This window comes from Lissotriton vulgaris, chromosome 4_1, assembly GCF_964263255.1.
Source record: "Lissotriton vulgaris chromosome 4_1, aLisVul1.2, whole genome shotgun sequence".
NCBI classification, from domain to species: Eukaryota; Metazoa; Chordata; class Amphibia; order Caudata; family Salamandridae; genus Lissotriton; species Lissotriton vulgaris.
The window spans coordinates 137,678,841-137,692,379 of NC_141691.1; the positions used below are offsets into that span (position 1 = coordinate 137,678,841).

General features: G+C 40.5%; 1 protein-coding gene across 2 annotated transcripts in view; it reads right to left on the bottom strand.

Moving 5' to 3' along the window:
* Positions 1-376: 376 nt before the first annotated feature.
* The window catches only part of RLIM (ring finger protein, LIM domain interacting), a 113,644-nt gene continuing 100,481 nt past the window's right edge, over positions 377-13,539 (bottom strand). For both annotated transcript variants that reach the window (XM_086918400.1, XM_086918401.1), the window contains one exon: positions 377-4,150. In XM_086918400.1, the coding sequence (XP_086774526.1) occupies positions 2,022-4,150 (2,129 nt within the window). In that variant the 3' untranslated portion in view covers positions 377-2,021. The remainder of the gene's footprint in view (positions 4,151-13,539) is intronic.

Here is a 13,539-nt window from a genome sequence, read left to right on the forward strand (position 1 = left end):
CTTAACAATGCAGAACATTAAGACTTATAGGATACAAAAGTTACTATAAATCAGTGATAACTAAAGTGCTTCAGAAATTCATTAAAGGTTATTACTCTGATCATTGTAAGGTGTTTTGTCAGCAGTTGAAAATCTAATCCCACATTCATACTGCATTTTATATGCCCACAAAGCAGAATTTAGACAAACGTCAAAGAGTTAAAATACAATGGAAACATGTGTTTTGACTATAATGTAAAGATCTGATACAAATGTTATATTTAATGTTATTAGACCGATTAAAGAAAATGTGTTTTACTGAGTTTCTTCTGTTTAGACAAGTAAAGTTTAACAAAACTATTGTTTTTTATACGATTTAAGACAATCTTAACTCCTCTGTGTTTAATTGTATTTTATTCCCATTTGAAGTTAGCAGCTTTTTTTTTTACAAATTAAACATGACATATGCCCAGCTATTGACAAATCGATTTACAAAGGCTTAGCCTTTGTTATAATAGCTACGCATATGTATACATCTATATACATATGGTGAAGTATGTGTGCATCATACATGTACAAATACAAGTGTGCAGCTATATATGCAAAAACAAAATGGTATTTGCATATATACATCTCAGTGAGCTCCCAAGAAAGCATTTGTGTAATTTAAGCAAAGTAAGTAGATTTTAATTTGTATAATGCATTAGTACAACAGTGCACTGGAAAAGTACTGAGCCTCTACAAAAAGCTTTACATTTTTATATCAATTTTTTTTTAAAGTCAACAAGCAGACTTGTATTTCACAACAAGATAAATATCCCAATAGAACTATGAGCAACTTTACAGTTCGCCATAGTGAAGGGCTTTGGAGACAAAAGAAACATAGGAAATATAACAGTTTATTTACAAATCTAAGAACATGAAGCAGAACTGTACTGTGATTCCATTTCCTTCTTGAAAACCTTCAAATGGATGTTTGGCTCTGTTAACATTATTGCCGTGTTCTGATAATTTGCCCAGGACAACATGCATGTAATATTTTTTTGTTTAAAAATGTGTGTTCTGGTCGACTGTGTGTAGTAGCACAGATATCTGCTCTCTGAGCAGGCAATGAAGTATATGAGAACAGTTCAATATCGCTCGGATTCAAAAGCTAACAAAATGAATATGCTGATTGGAATTAAGAGCAACAATATTTTATTAAAGAAAAAGTCTCCACATATGCATGCCAGTCTAAAGTGTATCAGGAAATAAAGTTTAAGAGTTCTGTAATTTAAAATTATTTCCTGGGATTTCGCTTTACACAAGTGGGAGATGAAGTGCTGCCGGTAAATTGGGATGGCAATTCCGAATTCAATGTGTACAAAAACACAGCTAAACGAAACGTGAATGCTTCCTGTCAAACAACACATTTCAAGCTATCACGATGGGTTTAACAGATAGGTGCGCATGGTATTTTCAAGTACCTTTATATGATGTATAATTTTATTTAGTATCCATAAAACTAACATCCTAGTCCACCCAAGTGTCTCATTCCCAAAACTCCTCCCTTAGATGCTCTTTGGCACAGTTCCGAATTCAATGGAAGCGCAGCATCCTAAGGCCTGAATATAACCTGCTGTCAACCAATGAGCATTTGCAGGACAGAAAAATGGATCAGAAACAGGTCTTAAACAGTTGGAGGAAAGTTCAATTTCAACTAAAAAAACAAAACATAAAATAATGGTAAGAAGCATATAATGCTATACACAACAGACTGTTTAGATAACAGAAATAAATCATTCTTTAAAACGGCTGAAACTAAGATGTTGTAAAGTGTATTGGGCAAAAGTCTCTTGCAATATACAACGTAGACTCTGAAATTTTACATTCTGGACTGCATTTAAAAAGATTATATTTGTGGGAAAGTTATTTCCAGGGCAATATTTCTTTCTGACAAAACCATATACTTTAAGTACCACTCAAAAAGTGGCCATAAAGAAGGGATTTTTGTTGCTGCCCATCTTGAATAGTGCAGGCTGTTCAGCCAAAAGTTTTATAATTCAGACAACACTCTCTCTATTCCCTGCTGCCAAGACAGCTCGACGGCAAATGGGACACGTTGAATTTTCCGATAACCAGCGATCAATGCAATGAACATGGTACTCATGTGAACAAGGCAGTTTCCGGAGCTTATTGCCTTGTGTGTATTCTGTAATACAAACACTGCATGTCTTCAGAGCATCATTTTCACCAAAATTTCTAGTGGACAGGTTATCTATTTGTTCTTTGGTGAGTCCTCTTGGTTGATCATCATCGTCCTCATTAAGAAGGAAAAATTGTGCGAGACTAAGAAATGGTAAAGAGCCACTTTCTTCAAAGGTGACCAATCCCCGATTACGACCCTCCCGCCTGCCAAGAGCTGCTGGGCCACCTTCCACACCACCTTCAGCACCGCCTTCATTACTGCCCTCCGTGCCACCATCATTAATGCCTTCATTAACACCTTCATTACCACCTTCATATACTTCTCCAGGGCTGGCTTCTGTACTGTCACCACTAGAACTACTACTACTGCTACTGACATTTTGTGCCTCAGCAGGGTCTGCAGCTGGATTTTGTACAGGGACAGGCACGCTCGGATCAGCATCATTATCATTGTACATGAAATAGCTTAGCTCTCCAAATCCAGTCATTATCTGCCTCAGCATAGTCTGAATAGCAACTGAGGTGGTCTCACTTAAGCCAGTGTTCAAAATTCTGCGAATTGGAATCCTGATTGTGCTTACATAAGTCCGTACACCTGCACGTTCAGATCGAGAAAATGTGCGACGGAAACCACCACGCTCACTTTCATAAGTAAATGTGTTTGGGGTCTGAGACCTGGAGCGAGTTCTATTAGCTATGCTGTCTCTTTGGCGATATTCCCCTGGACGTACTCTTCTCACTTGTAGGTCAAGGACAATGGTTGGAGGTCTTTGTCCAGGTGCTGTAGGCTCACTGCTGCCGGTAGTTTCTGAAATTGGTGGGGGTGGCGCATTTCTGGCTTCTGGTGTAGAAAACTGTACTGCATTTGGACTTGGTGCTTCTGTCCCAGTTGTATGCTGTCGTAAAGTCACATGTTGCCTAGTTCTTGAGCTCCCATCAGCCTCATTTTCTGGAGAATGATTCAAAGGATGAGACCATGTCACATGCCGCCGGGTTCTAGAGCTTCCTTCTTGCTCATTGGCTAAAAACTGATCTGAAGATGGAGATGACCTAGGAGAAGTCTCACTCACTGGACTGAGAGGTGACCTACTTCTATCAGTCCTTGCCCTAGTTCTTCGCTGCTCAGGACTCCTGCTTCTTGCTCTTCTTTGACCTCTCTGTGGAGAAGTTTCCTCAGCAACTGCTCCTACAGAAGTACTATTTTCCATTCCAGTCAATCTTACATTAGCAGTTTCAAGACATGCATGTTCTGAATGGTTTCTTCCCTCACAAGATGTCGATGGGCTTGAGCTTTCTTGGCAAGTAGCTTCTGCAATTGTAGATTCTAGACACACTGCTTCCTGACTGGCAGCCTCCAATCTGACCCTTTCTAAATTGGCAGCTTCTAAGCCAATCCGTTCTAGACTTGCAGCTTCAAAGCTAGCTCTTTCCAAACTGGCAGCCTCTCTGCTTGCCCTTTCCAGAATAGCAGCTTCTGAGATAGAGTTAATCATTTCCAAATTGCTAGCTTCTGAAATAACACTTTCTAAATTGGCTCTTTCAAGGATGGAGGCTTCCAAACTGGTACCTTGAGCGCATACCTCATCTTCAATAATGCCATCACTGCTAGCTCCTGCATGAATGGCTTCTTCAGTCATTACAACTTCTGAATCAGCCATATCAGCGCTAGCATGAACATCTGCTGCAGCCTCAGAATTGGGAGTCACACTGTCACTTGGACTGCCATTTTCCATTACTTCATCTGTATTAGAAGCACCTGCAGATGGCTCATTACCACCCTCTGGGACTGGGTTGCCATTATTTCGATTAACATTGATTTCCAAACTGAATCTGAAGTCACCACTGTTTGGGTTTGTCCGGCTTACAGCTCTCCAGGACTGGTTTCCTCGTTGTCCACTTCTGGTTGTGTTTCCAGTTTGCCTCACAGAATTCAACCAATCTATAATTGAATCTCCATTGGATGCATCCTCTCCAGATTCTGAACCTGTTAAAGATAAATTCCAATAAAAAGTTAACACTCTGGAGTCATTTGTCTCAGTTATATTTGTTACATGCCTAAGTTCACAATGAATATGAAAGCAACAGTCCTATTTGGAAGTTTAACTCATATGAAAGGATCTTTCTTGACTTCCATATCCATTCCTGTTAGTCTAGCACATTTTGAATGTGTATGCTACAAAGGTTCAAAGATGGACACCTACTTATTAGTAATATTCATTAATACATAACACACATGTGGATATACTGCATACCTGGTGGAAAGCTCAGTAGTTTCTAATTGCACCTTATAAATGAGTGACGCTTTGGACTTCACTTTCTTGTTGGATGGTACCATCTAAAGGCTGCGTCCCAATCATGTAACAGTTATTTGCCCTATGAATGCCATGGAGAAAGGAGGGGGCCATGTCCCCTCCGCCCCCTCTTGGAGCAACTAATAGCCCTGGAGACCGCTACCCCTCAGGGCCAGCTACTGCTATGTCCTGGGTAACTGCTTTTGCCAAGCGAGACCAAACAAACTCCACAGCCAGCAAGCAGGAGCTATTAAACCACTTCTGGAAGCGGAGTTTATCAGTGTCCATGCCCGCTGTACTGTGGGCGGGGAGACCCCCCCCCCCCCACAGACCCACCACCCACAGACAGACAGACCCCCCCCCCACAGACCCCCCACATAGATCACACACATACATATACATACATATATATACACACATATATATACACAAGCAGGTGAATTCGTTTTTTCTTCTCCATAAATCTAGCTTGACAAAACTTTATTGGCATTCGCTTGCACAGTTGCTACTTTCATGTTGAAAGACTGAAAATAATCCAAATGAAAAAAGAAGGTGAGCTGGCAATGGTTGTGAGATGGAATTTCCACTTGCTGGTGAAAGTTGTGCATGAAATGCTAAGCGCGAACAGTCACGGATATTTAACAGATTTTAATATTAACTATGCATCTACAAACGATCTTCATTTATAAAAATGAAAGTAGCAACTGTGTAAGCGAATGCCAATAAAGTTTTGCCAAGCTACGTTTATGGAGAAGAAAAAACGAACTCACCTGTTTGTAGTTGACCAACTAAATTTGGTGTTGGCGTGCCTTTCTGAGAAGGGAGGTAGTGTGTGAATTTGAATGTGGATGGCTCCGGTGTCGGAACGCTGACCCGCCCCGCAGGGTTTGCGGCTCATTGATCGGAGCACTTTTGGTGGAATATATACACACATATCCATATATATATATATATACATATACATACACACATATATACACACACACATATATATATATATATATATATACACACACACACATACATACATATATATACACATACATATACATACATATATATACACATACATATACACACACATATACATACATACATATACATACATACATACACATACATACACACATATACACATATACATGTACATATATATACACACACATATACACATACACACACATATACATATACACACATATACACACATACATATACACACATACATATACATACATATACACACATACACATACACACACATACATACACACATACACACACATACATATACACACATATACATATATACACACATATACACACATACATATACACACATATACATGTACATTGCGGCTCATTGATCGGAGCACTTTTGGTGGAATATATACACACATATCCATATATATATATACATATACATACACACATACATCACCCGTGATCAAGAGGTAGGCGTACCTCGAAACGCGTTGGGGCTGTTTAATCTTTCTGCCAAATAAACCTTGAGCACTGAGAACACAATTTGGGCCTCGACTCTGGTTTCTACACACAGGAACGTACCAGTTTTTTGCTTCATTTTAAGGATCGGCGATCCTGTCGAGCGCCCGCCGTGCAAGAGGCAGAAGCACGCCGCTTCTTGTTGTATACACACATACATATATACACACATATATATATATATATATACATACATATATATACACATACATATATATACACATACATATACACACATACATATACATACATATATATACATATACACACATACACATACATATATATACATATACACACATACATGTACATATATATATACACACACATACACATATACACACACATATACACACATATATACACATACATACACATATATACATATACACACATACATATACACACATATACACACATACATATACACACATATACACACATACATATACACACATATACATATACACACACACATATACACACACACATACACATACACATATATACACACATATACACACATATACATATACACACACATATACATATACATACATATACACACATATACATATACACACATATACATACATACATATACATACATATACACACATACACATATACACACATATACATATACACACATACACATATACACACATACACATACACACATACATATACACACATACATACATATATATATATATATGTGTGAATTAACACCTTCACAAGAAAAGATACGTGACCCAGAGGGGAGAAACACAGGAGCACGTTAATGGACAAAAGTCTCGGGCGAATGCATTTCAGCAATTTCTGCCTTCCTCAGCGCCCCTCCCCAGCTGCTCTTCGTGCTGCGAATAATCATCCTGTCACGCTGTTGTTAACGATCGCCATGCTCCACCCCCAAGATGTGATTCGGCCATCCTGTGTAGCCCCATGTAGTGGAACTACATTTCCCACAAAGCCTCAATGTTGTGCCTCATGGGAATTGGAAAGTGCTGTGGGGTGATGAAGTTAGAGTTGGATTCAGTGACAGGCGCAGCCCTCGAAGTCCATTGGGAGGTGAGGCTAATGTGCAGTTCAGTGACCCCTCTAGTCCCCCTTCATTAGCCGCCGCAACCTCTCAGCCTGGCATCCTTCGCGTGGGTAGGCACAGGAATCCCGGTCACCCAAGAAGAGGATATGAATATCCTCTAGTCGCATCTGTCAGCCAGGCGTCCTGGTGGGTACTGGACTCTATTGCAATCACAAAGAAGGTGCTTCACCGAGCTGGCCAGTAAGTCCAAACCACTTCAGCGGCGGGAGTACACGTGAATGCGCCCTGGCTTGGCGCACAATGTCTGAATTAACACCTCCTTCCTTCACAAGTATATATATATGTGTTATATGTATGTGTGTAATTATATATATATATATATATATATATATATATATATATATATTATACACATGTATACACACACATATATACATATACACACATATACTTGTTTTTTAACTTACTGGTCACCAGTAGGTAAAGTTAGGATCAACTTTTCCCCTACACAAAGTGTTTTTTGTTTTGCTAGTAACTTTGTTGCAGTTTGACAAATCGCCACAAATTTTTAACCAGTTTTCCGTCCCTTAGCAGCTGTTTGGAAAGTTTTGGGGTCTTTCATGAAGAGGGGGACAAAATAATTTGGGGGGTGTCCCAAAACGCTTCTGCCCCATTCAACGGCTATGGGGATTCTGCAATTTCTAGGCACTACTACAGCAAATTTGGCAGAAAGCCAGCTTTTAGGTCTCGCCTACGCAGCAAGCATCACTGCATAGGAGGACCTTTAGCCATCGCACTGCTCTTTTTCGAAGCACACACTCGTGCTTGTGGCGGCATCCACCTTGCAGGAGCGAGCAGGGGCCCGCCACAAGCACGAGTATGTGCTTCCAAAAAGAGCAGACTGCATGCACACTTCATGCACCACTCCCAGGCTTGTTTAATGGTTTCACATCTGCCGAGGCATGGAGCAACGGAGAACAGCCGCACAAGTGTTGCAGATACAAATAAGAAGTGCTAGCCGCGTGTGAAATCTGAATTCTTGAAAGAGCAGAGCTTCTCGTTCCAGAGTATCATTGAGTACATGTTTTTGTTTAATATCCAAAACGTATTAGCCTCTTCAGTAAATAGATTTTTAATTAAAATGAGGGTATGTACACACAAATTTAAATTCTGTACGATTCCTCTAGATGGTGCTGTTGTAACATGTTTTGTTGTAAACTCATTCAGCACTGTTAAACTGTACGCAGAATGGCGGTTGCATGTTGGTTTTACTGTAATTTTATACCACACTACCTCGTTTTCCTTAATCAATTTCAAGATACGTTGTCACAATTGATGCAGAGTGACCTCCACAAAATTATAGTATCCCCTCAATCTCTCAGCTCTGATCATGCCAAAGTTTTTCTTTACCAGATTTTAAGAGGTAGGTATTACTATGTATCACCCTTTTACGTGTTAAGATGAATGTAGAAAATGTTTCAATACCTGAACCGCCTTTTTGACATTTATTTTCCCCTTTTGAATTGTATTTTTCTTATTTGTGATAATGCTGTACTTCGTTCCTGGCATAAAGCTTTGGTTTCATTTGGGTGCAATATGACAGTGTCCAGGCTCCCTCAGCCTCTCTAGCCATCTATTTTTCTTTACTGTTCTGCTTCTTATATTGTCACAATGTTTCCTGGTTATGTGCATGTAAATTTTGAGTAACCTTTTTACAAGTTGGTTTGATTTTGTTTGTGACACTTAGTTGGAAATGTAAGCCAAGAGCTTAAGTAATACATTAACTTTACCCTTTAAATGTGCAGACGTGGCACTATTCAGCCTTTTTTCTAGCAGGGTAATAAACCGCCAAATCGTGTTTAATTGTGGTCATGGTTTACTCTTTTTGTGAGGAGTACTTTTAACCACAGATTCCTCAACTTTTGACTTTCAGATGCCTTACAGAGTCTTGCAATAGCTCCAGCGTGCTCATAGGTAGCGCCATGGGACTCACTCAAGACCCTGTGTCGCCTTTGAGCGCCTCCCCTTCACGTTGGATGCCAGTGCCTAATTATCTGCACCGTTTGATGTGGTCCTGGAGCTCCTCTCTTTAAGAGTTCAGTTCTTCCCAAAGCCTTGCGAGTTATGCAGGGTGGATGATGTCTCCACCGAAAATGACAGACTTCGAACAATGTAGCCCATATCAAAAGCAGATGCCGGTCACTAATTAGCACACCGCGGTGCCAGAGGTCTAAACATGACTTCATGTCCTGTGACGTATGCTCCCTGATGCTTGCTAATGCCACCAAGGAACAACAAGCATTGGTATAGCCAATAGGTCACACCGTTGGGACATTATAAGTGTTTAGCTATGCAACAGTTGATGTTGCACCAAGGATATTGTGCTGCATAATTAAATACTTGTAAGGTCCCAAAGGCGAGACCTATTGGCTATGCCCATGCTTGATGTGATTTGGTATAAAACAATTCAGAAGTTGCAGGGTTATTAAATTTTAAAAAATGTACATCGAGGGACGCAGCTCCATCGTGGAGCTCCGCTAATCCATGTGCCAAAAGCAATGCCGTGAATGCCTGGCAGCAACCTTACTGGTAAGTTGTGGCCACCATTTTAGGTTTCAGGGCAAGGACCCGGGCCTAAAAATTGGAGTGCATAGCGCTTGAAGGGGTCAGGGTAATTTAAGATCTTCCTCGGCTACTAAGTACTGGATGCTAAATAGCTTTATAGAAGGGCTCGATAAATGTCACCATAGGGAATGGATTTTATCAGGACGAGCTATTTTTAGGGACTACTTGCCTTTTCTGGACAGCTGACAACAGGTGTTCTGCTTGCTCACGAAGTAAATCCGCGAAAAAGAGGCCTTTAAATCTTATCACATTTTCTCGGCTTTCAGAGACAGAGGGTCAAAAGTCAGTTTGTCTTTCTACATTTATTTTTAGGTCTTGGCTGTCGATAGCAGCGCGAATGCGCTGCTCTCTGCATTCGAGAGCTTTTTGAAATCGATACGGTTCAGGAAGAGGTCTTGAAGCCCCGCCCAGGATTCCTATTGGCTTGCGTCATAGTGCATGGAAAAAGGTGGCTTCTCATTGTAAAGGAGGCTTCTTAGTCCTTCCTCGTTAACACCCTGTTAACTTTTGGCCCCTTTTGGGATCTTTTAATGGCGGTGTTCTAAGGGATGCTTTAATTAGTGTGTGAGCACTATTTTCTTTACTAAACCGCGTGGGAGAATGGCGGAGCTGGTTACTCTTCTGTACCAGATTCAGTTGAAAATTTCTCCACTCCCACTCCAGCTGTCGCCGGCCGTCTCCATTCACACGTCAGTGAGTCCAGCCCCCTCTTTCTACCAGACAATCTTTCTGTAAACTCCTCAACAGCGAGTGAGTAGACCATACTTCACGTCTCTGCGCGCAACCAAACCGTAACCACCTGACACGGGGGTGGAGTCTCACCGTTTGTTCCATGTGGTTTTTACTCCAAAGGCGCAGAAGCAACAAAACTATGACAATAGCAGCTGGGGGCTTTTTCAAGTAAATTTGTTTTAGGCCGCAGTGGAGCAATATTTCACGGTTGATCTGAATGGAAAACTATGACGGTGCTTTGGTCGGCTCGCTAAAAGTAGTAATTGACATCTTTAGGTGTATTTTTGTTGGTTTCCGAAATTACTGCGTGTGCGCGAGATGAATGAACATGCATGTCTGTGCAAGTACTTTACTACAGACTGCGGTTCTTTGATGTTTGTGTAGCCAACGTGCCATCGTGGGCTTCAGGGTGGGCCTCGAACTCACTCAAAGCGACTAAGGATTCAGGAATTTTAAAAAAATTCCAGTGGATTTTTAAGCATATGTTATTCATTTTATTTGAACTTCTTTTCATTATATTAGTAGAGGAGATGTTCGTTTTTTACTATTAAAACAGTTTTACTGCTGTTATTCGGTCCGGTCTAAGGATTTTGCAATGGGATTCACGGTTAACAGCTTAGACTTTGTCGTCTTGCTATTACCATATTGGTGTTTTTGAACCAGACTAAAACGTATTTATGAAATTAAGCATTTCTGTCTGAAGAACTGTACACTGTCCCGAGACTCCACTCCCACCTCCTCCCTCCTGCCGTCGCCATTCACAGGGCAGCGAGTCCGGCTCCCTCTTCCTTCCGGACACCCTTCAGCTTCTTTGCTCATATACCCCTTGTGTCCTTGAATGTCTCTAGTTGATCACTTCCCTCCCTCCTCCACTGCATTGTGTTGTAATTGTATTAATCTAGCGCTTCATTTCTCTCCTGGATGTATTTCCTTGAGGTGTTTAAATACCTTCCCGAGACCACCCCTCCTTCCTCAATTACATCTACACCCCACCCTTTATAAACAGATCCTCCAGACTCCCTTCCCATACTGTTTATAACCATGATGTGTGTAAATGTCTCGCACATTATCCCTTTCCTCTTCTATTGCAATTGATTGGTAATTAATTGCAAGTGAATTTAAAAGCCCTTCTCATATTACCCCTGTTCCAGCTGTACTCCATTTATCTCTTTTGTATTCTCGCCCATCATACCGGTCCCTCGTATATTGCTTGTATACCCTGGATGTATTTAGAAGTCTTGCATACTACCTCAGACATCATCTAGTGCATTTATACCGCAGATGTATTTTAATGCCCCTCATATCGCTGCAGTCCTCCATTTATACCTCATGCATGTGAAAATCTTTTACCAGTTACACCTCGCTGTCCTCTATAGCTTTTATACCACAGATGTATTTAAAGATCTCGCTCATATCACCTTCACCGCGTTCATTGTAGTTATACCGCAAATGTATACAAATGTCCCTCTAATCTCACTTGAGTACTCCATTTATACCTTTGATATATTTTAATCTCTCAACACCCCTCGCCCTCCTCGAATGCCTATATGCCCCTGATGTATTTAAATGTCTTTCATACATTCCCCAATTCCTCCATTGCTATTATATCGCAGATGTATTTACATTTTCATGTATAGGCTCTAATACCTTCTGGTCGAGTCCGTGCTATATGAAACTGCAACAATAAACAAATGAACAAGCATTGAAAATGCACTAGATCTCGCCTTTGATTAAGTTAAATCCATTTGCAAAGCAAATGGAATTGTCTAGCAAAGTCGAGACCCATTGCATTTTTAATGCTGGTTCTTTCTGTGACTGAAGTTAGAGGATTTTATAGCGACAATCGTGTTGAGACAATTCATGGGTCAAGTACATTATAGTTAGGCAGAGTAGATGATTAAAGTTACTAGATCTGCAGGTCTAGTAAAATTTTAATGAGTTTGAGCCCTTTATAGTACATTGTATAGAAGGTCCACTGTACAGTCAACTTGACTAGTCTTGAAAGGATATCACTTAGGCCAATGGCTTGTATCTTATTTGAAAGACCAAGGTTGGAAAAGACTGGAAAGCAATCATATAGAACAGTTCTCACATTGCGAAGGTTCTTTATTTTACATTATTTCTGCAGCAGCTGACCTATTTAAAAGGCCAGGACAACATAAGGTTATGATTTTACCAAAATCTGCAGGTATTTCAGCTTTGAAGAGTCAAGCTATGAGTGGATTTTCTATTGTGTTATTCAAGCCCTGTTAGACATTTGCAAAGTCTAGGTGTCCTGACTTTGTAAGATTCTCCAGTTTTACGATTTAAGCATTATTAGTATAGTTGTAGCCTGAGTGGATGAGAGTTCACATCAGGCGCGATCCAGCCTGTTGGGTTGGTTTTTTTTTTCTTTAACTATAGACCCAAACATTCCCACAACATTGACTGCAGCAAACACATGTTCATGCATTCTTTCATATCTTGAAAAACACCTATACAGGGTGCCCTCCAACTACAAAATAGCTCTAATGTGCAAACGTGAGCTACTTTTTCCAAACATCTGGTTTACGAATGAGGGACCATTATTACATTTTAGCTGCCTCTTGCATTAAATTGTCTTAACTGCAGTGCAAATCAATGGTGAAAAAAAATCCCAATTTTTCCCCCTCAAAAGTCCCCATTTCCAGTTGCAAGTCTATAACATGTATGGTATTGCATTATAATTATATCTATGTAGCGCTACCCTGGCAAGACATTGAAGCACTTTATAGCAGGCAAAATGCTGCTATGAAGAAACCCAGCTAGTGGTTCACCCAAAGGCTATTGTAGATAACTTTAATTAAGTGTGTGCTCTTACAGCAAGCTGATTGTTTGAAAAATGAATCCTTTTTTAAAAATAAGTTTCATCTAGGACTGATGGTTGGGGGGGCCACGACTGCTCCACCTGTTCAACTCCTACACACACACACACACACAAGGCCTTACTCCCACAATGGCGGCAGAGGAGATGTCCCTTATCCCCAAACCAGGGAAAGACCAGAAATTAGGGTCTTCTATGGGCCCCATGGCTCGGTTAAACACGGACGAACATTTCCACAAAGAACTTAGCTGCTGGACTCGACCGCTATCTCTGAAGTCTCACAGACACAATCAATTTGGATTTGTTTGTAATATGCAGGAAGCAGACAATGTGCG